At 34.5% G+C, this 13,925-nt stretch overlaps 1 protein-coding gene across 2 annotated transcripts in view; it reads left to right on the top strand.

The window, feature by feature from the left end:
• Window positions 1–13,925, top strand: part of PIK3CB (phosphatidylinositol-4,5-bisphosphate 3-kinase catalytic subunit beta) — a 140,330-nt gene that overhangs the window by 78,212 nt on the left and 48,193 nt on the right. For both annotated transcript variants that reach the window (XM_081302099.1, XM_081302098.1), the window contains 2 exons: window positions 10,547–10,798; window positions 12,174–12,270. In XM_081302099.1, the coding sequence (XP_081158225.1) occupies window positions 10,547–10,798; window positions 12,174–12,270 (349 nt within the window). The remainder of the gene's footprint in view (window positions 1–10,546; window positions 10,799–12,173; window positions 12,271–13,925) is intronic.

The raw sequence follows: 13,925 nt of genomic DNA, 5'->3' as shown, positions 1-13,925 counted from the left end.
CTTTTCCCCCATATCCTCACCAACATTTATTGTTGCCTGTGTTCTTGATGATTGCCATTCTGACTGGAGTGAGATGATATATAAAGAACTCAAAAATCTTAACACCAAGAAAACCCCCCCAAATAACCCAATCAATAAATGGGCTAAGGAACTGAACAGACATTTCACAGAAGAAGAAATACAATTGACCAACAAATATATAAAAAAGTGTTCAACATCTCTAGAATTAGAGAAATGCAAATCAAAACTACTCTAAGATTTATATATCCTAGAGATTAATGCTTTATTGGAGGTGCATATGGTAAAGATTTTCTCCCAATCTCTCGTCTGTCTCCTCACGTTATTAATTATTTCCTTTGCTGAGAAGAAGTTTTTTAATTGGAATCCATTCCATGTATTGATTCTTGATTTTACTTCTTGCACTGTAGGAGTTAAGGAAGTCATATCCTAGGCCAATGTGGTGAAGATTTGGACCCATTTTTTCTTCTATTAGGTGCAGGGTCTCTGTTCTATTGCCTAAGTTTTTGATCCACTTTGAGTTGACTTTTGTGCAGGGTGAAAGATAGAGGATTAATTTCATTTTGCTATATATGGATTTCCAGTTTTGTTAGCACCCTTTGTTGAATAGGCAATCTTTTCTCCAGTGAATATTTTTGATACCCTTGTCTAGTATGACATAACTGTATTTATGTGGGTTTATCTCTGTGTCCTTTATTCTGTATCATTGGTCTACAAGTCTATTTTGGTGCCTACGATGCCATTTTTGTTACTATTGCTCTGTAGTATAGTTTAAGGTCTGGTATTGTGATGCTTCCTGCTTCACTTTTCTTGTTAAGGATTGTTTTAGCTATTCCTGGTCTTTTATTTTTCCAAATAAATTTTATGATTGCTTTTTCCATTTCTTTGAAGAATATCATTGAGATTTTAGTAGGAATTGCATTAAATCTGTATAACTCTTTTGGTAGTATGGTCAGTTTGACAATATTAATCCTGCCTATCCAAGAGCATGGGAGACCTTTCCATCTTCTGAGGTTTTCTTCAATTTCTTTCTTTTTAAATTTTTTAAAAAAATTTTTTAGTTATAGCTGTCAATACCTTTAATTAATTAATTATTTTTTATGTGGTGCTGAGGATCGAATGCAAGGTCTCCAAGCGCCAGGTAAGAGCTCTTCCGCTCAGCCACAATCCCAGCCCCAATTTCTTTCTTTAGTGTTCTGTAGTTTTCATTGTAGAGGTCTTTAAGCTCTTTTGTTAGATTGATTCCCAGGTTGTTGTTTTTTTTTTTTTTTTTTTTTTTTTGAGGCTATTGTGAATGGAGTAGTTTTGTATAGGAATGCGTTTGATTTATGAGTGTTGATTTTATATCCTGCTACTTTGCTGAATTCATTTATTATTTCTAAAAGTTTTCTGGTGGAATTTTTTGAATCTTCTAGATATAGAATCATGTCATCAGCAAATAGTGACAGTTCGAGTTCTTCTTTACGTATTTGTATCACTTTAATTTCTTTCTTTTGTCTAATTGCTCTGGCTAGAGTTTCAAGGATGATGTTGAATAGAAGTGGTGAAAGAGGACATCCTTGTCTTGTTCCAGTTTGTAGTTGGAATGCTTTCAATTTTTCTCCATTTAGAATGATGCTGGCCTTAGGTTTAGCGTATACATGTTTTATAATGTTGAGGTATGTTCCTGCTATTCTTAGTTTCTTTAGTGTTTTGAATATGGAGATGTGCTGTATTTTGTCAAATGTTTTCTCTGTCATCTATTGAGAGGATCATATGATTCTTTTTTTAAGTCTATTAATATAATGTATTACGTTTATTGATTTCTATATGTTGAACCAACTCTGCATCCCTGGGACGAATCCCACTTGATCGTGGTGCATATATTTTTAATATGTTTTTGTATGAAATTTGCATACAAAATTTTATTGAGAATTTTTGCATCTATGTTCATCAGGGATATTGGTCTGAAGTTTTCTTTCCTTGATGCGTCTTTGTCTGGTTTTGGTATCGGGGTGATATTATTCTCATAGAATGAATTTGGAAAACTTCCCTCCTTTTCTATTTCATGGAATATTTTGAGGAGTATTGATGTTAATTCTTCTTTGAAAGTCTTGATAATATTAATTCTGACTATCCAAGAGCAAGGTGGATCTTTCCATCTTCTAAGGTCTTCTTTGACTTCTTTCTTTAGGGTTCTGTAATTTTCATTATGTAGATCTTTCACCTCTTTCGTTAAGTTGATTCCCAATTATCTTTTTTTTTTTTTTTTGAGGTTATTGTGAATGGAGTAGTTTTCCTCATTTTCTTCTCAGAGGCTTTGTCACTGATATACAGAAATGCCTTTGATTTATGGGTGTTGATCTTATATCTTGCTACTTTGCTGAATTCATTTACTAGTTCTAGAAGTTTTCTGGTATAACTTTTAGGGTCTTCCAGGTAAAGAATCATATCATCAGCAAATAGTGACAATTTGAGTTCTTCTTTTTCTATGTGTATCCCTTTAATTTCTTTCATCCAATTGCTCTGGCCAATGTTTCAAGAACTATGTTAAATAGAAGTGTCTTGTTCCAGTTTTTAGAAGGAATGCCTTCAATTTTTCTCCATTTAGAATGATGTTGGCCTGGGGCTTAGCATGCCTTTATGATGTTGAAATATGTTTCTATTATCCTGAGTTTTTCTAGTGTTTTGAACATAAAGGGGTTCTGTATTTTCTCAAATGCTTTTTTTGCGTCTGTTGAGTTGATACTTATCTTTAAGTCTATTGATGTGATGAATTACATTTATTGATTTCCATATGCTGAACCAACCGTGCATCCCTGGGATGTATCCCACTTGATCGTGGTGCACGATCTTTTTGATATGTTTTTGTATTCGATTTGCCAGAATTTTATTGAGAATTTTTGCATCTATGTTCATTAGACATATTATTGGTCTGAAGTTTTCTTTTTTTGATGTGTCTTTGCCTGGTTTTGGTATCAGGGTGATATTGGCCTCATAGAGTGAGTTTGGAAGTGCACCCTCTTTTTCTATTTCCTGAAATAAATTGAAGAGTATTGGTATTAGTTCTTCTTTAAAGGTCTTCTAGAACTTGGCTGTTTATCCATCCGATCCTGAGCTTTCCTTGGTTGGTAGACTTTTGACGGTGTCTTCTATTTCGTCACTTGAAATTGATCTGTTTAAATTGTGTATATCATCCTGATTCATTTTGGGCAAATTATATGACTCTAGAAATTTGTCGATGCCTTCAATATTTTCTATTTTATTGGTGTATGAGTTTTCAAAATAATTTCTAATTATCTTCTGTATTTCTGTTGTGTCTGTGATATTTCCTTTTTCATCATGTGTGTTATTGATTTGAGTTTTCTTTTTCCTTTGTTAGCATGGCTAAGGGTCTCTCAATTTTATTTATTTTTTTCAAAGAACCAATTTATTGTTCTGTCAATTTTTTTCAACTGTTTCTTTTGTCTCAATTTTATTGATTTCAGCTCTGATTTTAATTATTTCCTGTCTTATACTGGTTTTGGTGTTGATTTGTTCTTTTTTTTTTTCTAGGTCTTTGAGATGTAATGTTAAGTCATTTATTTGTTGACTTTTTCTTCTTTTAAGGAATGAACTCCATGCAATGAACTTTCCTGTTAGAACTGCTTTCATTGTGTCCCAGAGATTTTGATATGTTCTATTTGTGTTCTCATTTACCTCTAAGAATTTTTTAATCTCTTCCTTGATGTGTTCTCCTACCCATTGTTCATTCAGTGGAATATTATTTAGTCTCCAGGTGTTGGAGTGGATTTTATTTCTTATTTTATCATTGATTTATAATTTCATTCCATTATGATCTGATAGAATGCAGTGTAGTATCTCTACTTTTTTATATTTGCTAAGAGTTGCTTTGTTGCATAGCATATGGTCTGTTTTAGAGATGGATCCATGTGCTGCTGAAAAGAAAGTGTATTCTCTTGTTGAAGGATGAAATGTTCTATATATGTCAGTGCCTGCTGGTAGAGGGGTGGACCCAGGCCTTCTGTGAGCCTGGACCCGGCGCAGGCCAGTATGGGTGGATCTAAGCCACCAGGCTTGACCTCCCATGGTAGTCTGCTGTTTGGAAGGGTCCTACACCAGAGGCTAGGTTCTGACAGGTATCTGTCCCACTTGTGGAGAGGTAGACCTGGGCCTACTATGAGCCTGGGTCCCACACGGGCTGCTGTGGGCGATCTGCGCTGGGTCTCAGCCTTGATTTTAATTATTTCCTGTCTTCTGCTTTTGGTGTTGCTTTGTTCTTCTTTTTCTAGGGCTTTGAGATGTAGTGTTAGGTCATTTATTTGTTGAGTTTTTATTCTTCTAATGAATTTTAGGTACTCTTAATATTGACTACAGTAATCACTTGGATATGTATATTAAAATATTATGTTATATACCTTAAATATATATAACTAAAAAGATTCTTGCCAAGCATGGTGGCACATGCATGTAATTCCAGTGACTTGAGAGGCTAAGGAACATCATAAGTTCAAGAGCAACTCAGCAACTTAGGCCATAAGCAGCTTAGTGAAGCTGTCTCAAAGTAAACATATAAAAATTTAAAAAAATTAAAAATGGGGGGCTGAGAATGTGGCTCAGTGGTTAAGCATCCCTGAGATAAAATCCTCAGTGCCAAATATGAAAATAAAAAAATAATGAGATACATTCTTTCAATAGCTGTCATTAAAATAAGGACTTTGTTCTTAAGATGTCAGCAAAATTTTTCTTTTTAATGAGTGTGCTTATGGCCAATTTGTCTGTTTTCTATGTTTGTAATAAATTTATTTTTCTTTTTTTCTCTCTCTCTTCTCTTTTTGGTACCAGAGATGGAACTCAGGAGTACTTAACCACTGAGCCACATCCCCAACCCCTCCCCACTTTTTTTGAGATAGCATATTGCTGAGTTGCTGAGGATAGCTTTGAACTTGTGATCCTCTTGCCTCAGCCTCCCAGATCATTGGTATTACAGGCATGAGCCACTGTACCTGGTTTATTTTTCTTTTTTCTTTTTTTCTTTTTTTAGAGAGAGAGAGAGAGAGAGAGAGAGAGAGAGAGAATTTTTTAATATTTTTTTTTAGTTTTTGGTGGACACAACATCTTTGTTTGTATGTGGTGCTGAGGATCGAACCCGGGCCGCACGCATGCCAGGTGAGCGCGTTACTGCTTGAGACACATCCCCATTCCGATTTTGTATTTTATTTAGAGACAAGGTCTCACTGAGTTGCTTAGCACCTCGCTTTTGCTGAGGCTGGCTTTGAACTCGGTAATTCTCCTGTCTCTGCCTCCTGAGCTACTGGGATTACAGGCAGGCACCACTGCATGCAGCCAGATTCTTCTGAGGAAGACAGTGGGTGATGTGTTAAGCACAGCACTGCTGCCAGTATCATTGTAGTAGGTAAAACAATGCTTTACATATCTGTTTCCTACAATATCTTTCATTAGGTAAATACAAAATATCATAATCACTATGCAATTACAAAAAAAAAGTCATTCTATGAGACAAGAAACTAATTTGGTCCAACTTCCATACTCAGCCTTGTGATGTTTCTCTTTAGCTGAATGTTAATATTTGAACTTGCCAAAGAAATATATCGTGTATCCTTCAGGAAATTCTGTAATTTTACTCAAAACTGGGCTTGGGGTAGGATTGTGCAGCAGACACTTTGTTGTGTCTATTTAGATCAAATGTATAGTGAGCCTAGTATAGAGTTAGTTATCTTAGAGATTCATAATGTGAGTAGATGATGCTCCTATCCATCTCTTTTTGCCTTTCATGGAGATGTATGGAGTGTCAGGTGCCTATGAAATAACCTGCATTTTCCAGGAAAAAAAAATTTTTCTTCAAGCTTTTCTATACCATCCCAACACATACCCTGTGCTCACTATTTAGTAACAACAGTGTATCTCTCTTTAGTAAGTATTGGATTCTTATTTTAGATATATAATTTGATCTTCCGAATGACATGTTTTCCTCATGAGTAACGGTGGAATAGTATTTCATTGTTCTAATGTTCTGTACCTTACAAATAGAATAAATTGATAGGAAGAATCTTGTCACATCAGCATGTCATCTTGAAGTAACAGGAAACCTGACAAAAAAGCTTAAACAGGGCATCAAAAGAAATTGTGTAGTTTTATTCAATGTTACAGGCTTATTACCTTACAGAGTAAATGTCGTTAGAAGTTCTGATCAGTGAAGGAAAGAAGAGTAAGAAATGATTTTTCTAGTGATGAAATAATAATTTTACATTTAAAATTGGTCGGTCTTGGTGCTTCTGCCCAGAATCATGTGGCATGGAAAAGAAGCAGGTAATTGCGCTCATCCAGGGTGTGGACTTCTAGATGAGTGTGAAAAGGAGAGACAGGTGCTTGCAGAGAGACAAAAGCTGATGGAGAAGTGGGGAAGTGGATTGTTGGTTGTTGAAATCAGTGTTAAAAGAGGCCTCGATGGGGGCAAGTCTATTTTCCTGTGGAAATGTTGGGGTGAGTTAGAAGAGAAAGTTTGTTGGAAAGTGAGGTGTGAGAACTGGTGATCTGGAGGTGCTAAGACATGGGGAAGTCAGATGCAAGGTGTGATTGGGAAAGGCTGAGGGAAAGGAGTAGAGATTTTGAGTTAAAGGAATTTAGAAGTCAGATGAGCTGTTTGCTTCAGGTACGTAGCCCTACTTCAGCACCTCTCAGTGATTTTCCTCTCACTTAGTGTTCTTCAGACCTTGGAAAGCAGTTACCCAGTATTCTCCTTATAAGGAACTTGAAAAGCTGTACCACCTCAGCTTATGATTCCCAGGCCTTTTTCTCTAGACAACAGATATTTATTCAGCTCCAGACAGCTATTTTCGCTCACTATATACACATAGTGATTATGGTATTTTGTATTTACCTAATGAAAGATATTGTAGGAAACAGATATGTAAAGCATTGTTTTACCTATTACAATGATGCTGGCAGCAGTGCTGTGCTCAACACATCACCCACTGTCTTCCTCAGAAGAATCTGGCTGCATGCAATGGTGCCCCTTGGACTGACTTTCCTCTTATATTTTGTAAAGAGCTAGAGTTGCCTCTGTGCCTTACCAGTTGATCACGTCTCATTGAGACATCTCATTAATATCCTGCCCTATGCATTCATTTGCCTGGCCTTTAGTCCCTAATCTTTTTCCCCAAGTTACAGCAGCAGCCTCCCTACCACCCTCCTTGTGTATAGTTTTAGATCCCCCCTTACATTTCTGTAGCCTGGCCTAAAGTGGAGCTTTTAATAGTTGAGTTATATTCCTACTTATTATTCTTAAATGACACAGTTGGTTTCCACTGTTCTCATTTGACTCAAGCTATACCAAACTGTTTTCCATTCTTTCTTTTTGTTAGTGCTGGGAATCAAACCCAGGACCTTGTGCATACAAGGCAAGCACTCTACCAACTGAGCTATATCCCAGCCCTATTTTCCATTCTTAAGGAATGCCAAAGAACTTGTCTTTTCTCCTTTTTCCTTTTCTGCCTTTTGACTTCCTTTTAAGAAAATGTTTGGTGTAACAATGATGGAGCCTTTCTAACCCTCTGATAAATTTAAATCCCTATCCATTATGTTTTCATTAACTGATACTCAATCTCCCTGAGATAAACTAGGAAGGAAAAGAAAACCTGTGAATCCAGGGTGGAAACCAGAGCAGTTTTATGCTCTTTCTTCCTACCTTATAATTTTACTAACACAAAATACAGTTTGTTACATATTCAACCAGCCACTGTGCTCCAAGTTTTATGTGTTTTATTTTGTTTAAGCTTTGCATCAACTCTTTGAGGTGGGTTCAGTTATTATCCTCATTTGAAAAAGATAGTCCTAGGGCTTGGGCTATAGCAGTGGCAGAGCACTTGCCTAGCATGTGTGAGGCACTGGGTTCGATCCTCAGCATCACATAAAAATAAACAAATAAAATAAAGACAAGCTGTCCATCTACAACTACAAAATAAAAAATAATTTTTAAAAAGCCCAATGAAATGACATTGTTCAAGGTCCTAACACTTGAAACTGAAGAAGGCAGACAAGAGTCCAGTAAAATACAGATCTTACTTGAGAAAGCCATGTTCTTAATGTCTATTCAGAACTGCCTCTATCATTTAATCTCAGTGATTTGGGAGTTGATGTGAATTTCATTTAAATAAAGAAACAGAATGTTGAGTACATAATGGCATACAAATTTTTGGTCATGTGTTGTGAAATTGATCATTTCTTCAGTCTTAAAGAGTTCATTAGAAATGATACAGACTGATGATGGCTATTTCTTAATTGCTTTGGAGACAATACTTGATCTATGATTCACATAAGCAGTTGAATTTTATTTACAGAATAAAGTATTTCTAAGGAGCAATGAAGCGCATGTTAAAATGCTTTCTCTGAGCCAGGTGTGATAGTGTATGCATGTGTAAACCCAGATACATAGGAGGCTGAAGCAGAAGGAGGAGCTCTTGAATCTGGATTTTCAAGACTAGCCTGAGCAACATGCAAGACCCTCTTAGGGTGCGGGGGAGTTCATTCCTGTTCTGTCTAGTGGTCTATGTTGGCTATTAAAAATGCTAGTGTTGTTAGTATCTCATAGATACTCATAGCATATAAGGTGGATATAAAGATTTCCTAAAAGTGTTGTTGGGTAAATCCTTCTTTATAATGTTCCTTACCATCTTTACAAACTAAAACCAAAAGTCTTTTAGATTTTTAAACTCATTTCTGAGTACATGGGAAAGTACCATAACACCAAAAAATAATTTCTGTTTTTATTCATGCTTTCATTAAATTGGATGGGTTTGGGCATTTTGTCTATATAGAGGATTTTAAACTTGGATGATATTTTATGATACTTTCTAGAATATTAATTTTAAAATATTTTAAAGATAACAGAATCAAAGGTTATTTAAGAGATGACAAGTCATTCTAGTATAAATTATTATTCATATTCTTTTCCATCACTTCATCACAGTGTGAACATGCTTTTAATAGTATTTTGATTTATCTCATTCTTCATTTAAAATTATATCATAAATCTGTATTCCCTTTATATATATATTTCATGATGGACTGAAAGAGAGTGTTAGATAACAGGTGCCATTCTCTTCATAGTACAAAGCAGGTGATGACGTTAGCTTCTTGGGAAGATTTTTGATTGAGTTTAATATCAACTCACATAGTTAATAGCCTGCAGGGGAGGGAACTTTTCCCAATGTTGAGGACAAAGGAGCACAGTTAGAGTACTTGGGAAGTTGGAGCACAATGGGGTCCAGAGACTTGAATAGAAGGAACATCCCTTTTTCTGAAGCTGAAGAGAATTCACTAATATGTTCAGATATAAATTCCTAGGGATATGTTTACAAGTGTTTTAGTAATCCTTTGTAATCCCTGTTACTATAATATTTACTGTTTAATAATCCATCCATGTTTGGAGTAATCGATTTTCTTCTTTTACTGTAAGCAAATCTTCTTTTTTCCCCCTAATGTCAAATACAGAGAAGTTCATAAAATAGTTCATAGACCTCCCTGAACCTGTAACACATTGAGCAGTTATTCTGATAGCTTTTAAATAATTTTCAAGCTTTTTTAAAAAATATTTATTTTTTAGGTGTAGATGGACACAACACAATGCCTTTATTTTTATGTGGTGCTGAGGATCAAACCCGGGTCCTGCCCGTGCTAGGCGAGCGCTCTACCACTGAGCCACAATCCCAGCCCAATTTTCAAGCTTTTAATGATTTTAAAATGTTCAATCCTTTGTGATGATTTTTGATGGAATTAAATAAAATTAATACTATTTATTAAGCAAGCTATCCTTTTCCTGTTAAGATGTGTTTGGCATACTGGTAGCTTTATATGCCACCATAACATAGTTTTTAGTTATTTTTGATCTTAAAAGTGTATCATTGGGCAATTTCTTTATTTTTAGTTCTACTTTTGCCACTCATATTTATATTGAAGATAATTAGGTCATAACTTAAAAATATATATACAAGTGACTGAGTAAAATTTTTTGAGAAATTTTACATATGTTCTGAATGTGAGCCTTTAGGGCAAAAATGAAGAACAGTGATGTATGGGGTAATCATAGGTATAGATTATCTTAGTTGGCTCTTGACTTATAATGACAAAATCATAGATTATAAGCTTTGGAGCCTTCTCATTCCTCCTTTCTTTCTCAGATATACAGAAGAGTCGGACAAGACCCCAAATAAATGAAGTTAGTGGTAGTTAAGCATCTGAGTAGTTCTTATGTTTATTATGTTTGTTTCTTTAACACTGTTTTAACCATCAACACCCCTGGTATTTTGACCAATATTTGATTTTTGTAGATGCTCTACCTACTTAATGAAAACAAGTTAAACTAAGCCTAGTTGAGTGAACAGCTTACAGATCAATCACAGTGTGATGGACTTACAGAGAAGCAGGCATTCCATAATTTGGTGTACACATTTCTTCGTTCTCCAGAGAAGAGATGTTTCAGTGGTACAGTTTTCATGATTTGTATTTGTTTTCTTCTCTCCCATTACAGGTTCATGTCAGGGCTGGTCTTTTTCATGGTACCGAGCTCCTGTGTAAAACCATCGTAAGCTCAGAGATATCAGGGAAAAATGATCACATTTGGAATGAATTACTGGAATTTGATATTAATATTTGTGACTTGCCAAGAATGGCTCGATTATGTCTTGCAGTTTATGCAGTTTTGGATAAAGTAAAAACAAAGAAATCAACAAAAACTATAAATCCCTCTAAATATCAGACCATCAGGAAAGCTGGGAAAATGGTAATGATATTCTAACTTCTGAAAAATTATTTATACAATAGGATAATTTAAAAACTTTTTGAAATAATTGAGTAATATAAGTTAAATTATATCATTTAGTGTTGGTCCCTAAGACCTGTCTTCAAGAAGTCAGTAAATCTTTATGATTATGCTTTATTAATTCATTTTCTTTTGGCAAATTTATTTTAGTAAATTTCATAATGTGTTTCATGACAAGTATAATATGTTTTGGAAGACAGAGATAAAAGAGAATGAAGATATGTCAAAATAACTGGTCTACAATCTCTTAATCAAAATTCCAGGTGCCAGATATATTTGAGAATTCACAATTTTGTGTATTTTAGAAAGATCATAGATCATACCTCACTCAACATACTTTATGAGGTCTAGGGCACAAATATGTAGTGAAACACATCAGTATTTGGAGTATATATATGAATATGCATGCTAAATGTGGCAAATAAAGACTATCATTAGCTTCTTGTCATCTCTGTCCAGCTTTGCTGTCACATTAGTTATGAACAAAATTTTAGTTTTCAGACCTTCTTGGATTTTGAAATCCTAAATAAAGGCTGATATATCTATTCTCATATTTTTCATCTCCTATTTCGTATTTTTAATCAAGTGTCTTTCAATTTTTTCTTTTTTTAAAAAAAGTTCTTTTGGGGGAGTAAGAATGAATTTTATGTTTTTAAAAATCTAGTCTCTATTTATTTATAAAAATTTGTGTCCTTTTTTCTTAACATGGGAATTAAGCATTTCCTCTGGTTATTATCATATATTCTTCTAAAAATAAATTTTAATGACTAAAAAGTCACATAAAGTAACTTTCTTAATTTTTATTTCTATCTTTCTTCAGGATTTTTCTCAAAGTGTTTGAGTATTTATGAGGATTTTGATATATCATGGCCAAATTAATGAATCTTCAAATGTCTTCATTAAAGCCCTACTAGTTCAGTGTCTCCTTTTTGGCTATATAAATGAATTCTACAAACCTTAGAGACATTGTCTCCTCCCACATTAAGATTTATATAAGCTAAAAGTACTTAAAGCATAACCTGATACTATAGCACTCATTTTTTTTATCATTAAAATTTCCTCATCATTTTCAAAGATTCTATAGGGTATATTCCATTTTATGAATATACTGTTTTATTGTGGTATATTAATTTGCTTTTAGGATTTTCCTTAGCCATTATAAAAGTGTTAAACATTTTGGCAGATAATGCTTTGTTTTCATTTGGGGTGATTTTTTTGGAAATCATTTGGGAATTCAGAAATTTCTAGAACTAACATTGAAACAAAGGGCATAAACATGTTCACACCTTGAAGTTCATTTTTAGCATATTTATTCATTGATTTCTTTTTTCAACAGCATTATCCTGTAGCATGGGTAAATACCATGGTTTTTGACTTTAAAGGACAGCTGAGGTCTGGAGACATAATATTGCACAGCTGGTCTTCATTTCCTGGTAAGATTTACATCTAATGCTTAGTGTTAAAGAGTTACTAACTTTGGTTTGTTGACTAGTTACTGTATCTTTTATGATTCACTCTTCTTGTATTTTAGTAAATAAACTGTCATTTTGTGTCTTTGTGATATAAAACAGATTTACATAGATTATTTATATACACTCAAAATGATTTGATTTTAGTATATTTTTTATTTCAATGAATCTATGCTTTAAACATGTTTAGTTTAGTTTAATGGTGGGGATCGAATGCAAGGTCTTATGCATACTAGGCAAGTGCTCTACCATTGAGCTTTATCCCCAGTTGAAAATATTTTATTTTTATAGTTTTTTAAAAAAATCCTCCTACGGAAGAATGTCTTTTTTCTTTTCTTTTTCTACATTTTATTAGTCGTCAAGGACCTTTATTTTATTTATATGCAGTGCTGAGAATCGAACCCAGTGTCTCACACATGCTAGGCAAGCGTTCTACTACTGAGGTACAACCCCAGCCCAGAATGTCTTAACAACCTTTATTGTTTCTAGTTGTGCTAACTAGTACTAACTAGTAGAAGGAGCATTTACTAAAATGGGATAGGTAATAAAAACCCTTATTAAAATTGGCTCTAGTCTAAAGTTTGAGGTAAGTAGAGTCCTTTCCACAGCATTTCTCAAATATTACTTAAAAAACGCTGATCAAATGAGATAATTTATTATCTTTTTACTGATGAATAAAGTAAAGATCACAAAGTATAAGTCACTCTTGCCTTATTGATCCACACTTAGAATTTGAATGAAAGACTGCTCTTTCCATTATTCTATACTGCTTTACTCAAAATTTAGAAATTTTAATGTCAAGATTTTATTTATAATAGTGTTTTTATTTCTCATTTTCTGTCTTTATAGTTTGTTAATGTGTTTGGTAACATTGTGGAATTTGGGGGGAGGAGTGTACTGAGTATTGAACCCAGCGGTACATTACCAGTGAGCTACATCCCCAGCTCTCTTTTTATTATTTATTTTGAGACAGGCTAAGTTGCTTAGGGTCTTACAAGTTGCTGAGACTGGCCTTGAACTTGCAATCCTCCTTCCTCAGCCTTCTTAGTTGCTGGGACTATAGGTTTGCACCACCACACTTGGCAACCTTGTTAACTTATTAGATTTTTCAGAGTATTTTGTGACAGACATTTGAAAATGTTATTTTAGGAGTTGCTACCTGATAAATTAATTTTTGATAATTAGTTATTTCCTGACACTTAAAAACTCTATGCAACCCAGGCATAGTGGCACATGCCTATAATCCCAGCAGCTCTGGAGGCTGAGATAGGAGAATCATGAGATCAAAGCCACCCTCAGCAAAAGCAAGGCGCTAAGCAACTCAGTGAGACCCTGTCACTAAATAAAATACAAAATAGGGCTGGGGATGTGGCTCAGTGGTTGAGTGCCCCTGAGTTCAATCCCTGGTAAACCCTCCCCCCCAAATATGCAATAAAATGTGTGTGTGTGTGTGTGTGTATGTATGTAAATAAGCACTTGTGTGTATCTTATATCTACCCTCTGCTGCTTAAACTTCCAATAATATTCACTAATCATGCTATTCCTCAAATATAGGAGAGCTATGAGTGTTCGACACATTTCTGATGATGAGCTATATTTTCACAATAGAGTGAAAATTA

The sequence above is a fragment of the Spermophilus citellus genome (genome assembly GCF_964194105.1).
Source record: "Spermophilus citellus genome assembly, chromosome: 7".
Classification (NCBI taxonomy): domain Eukaryota; kingdom Metazoa; phylum Chordata; class Mammalia; order Rodentia; family Sciuridae; genus Spermophilus; species Spermophilus citellus.
The sequence above is the reverse complement of the archived record's forward strand: the minus strand, read 5'-3'. Positions and strand labels throughout refer to the sequence as shown.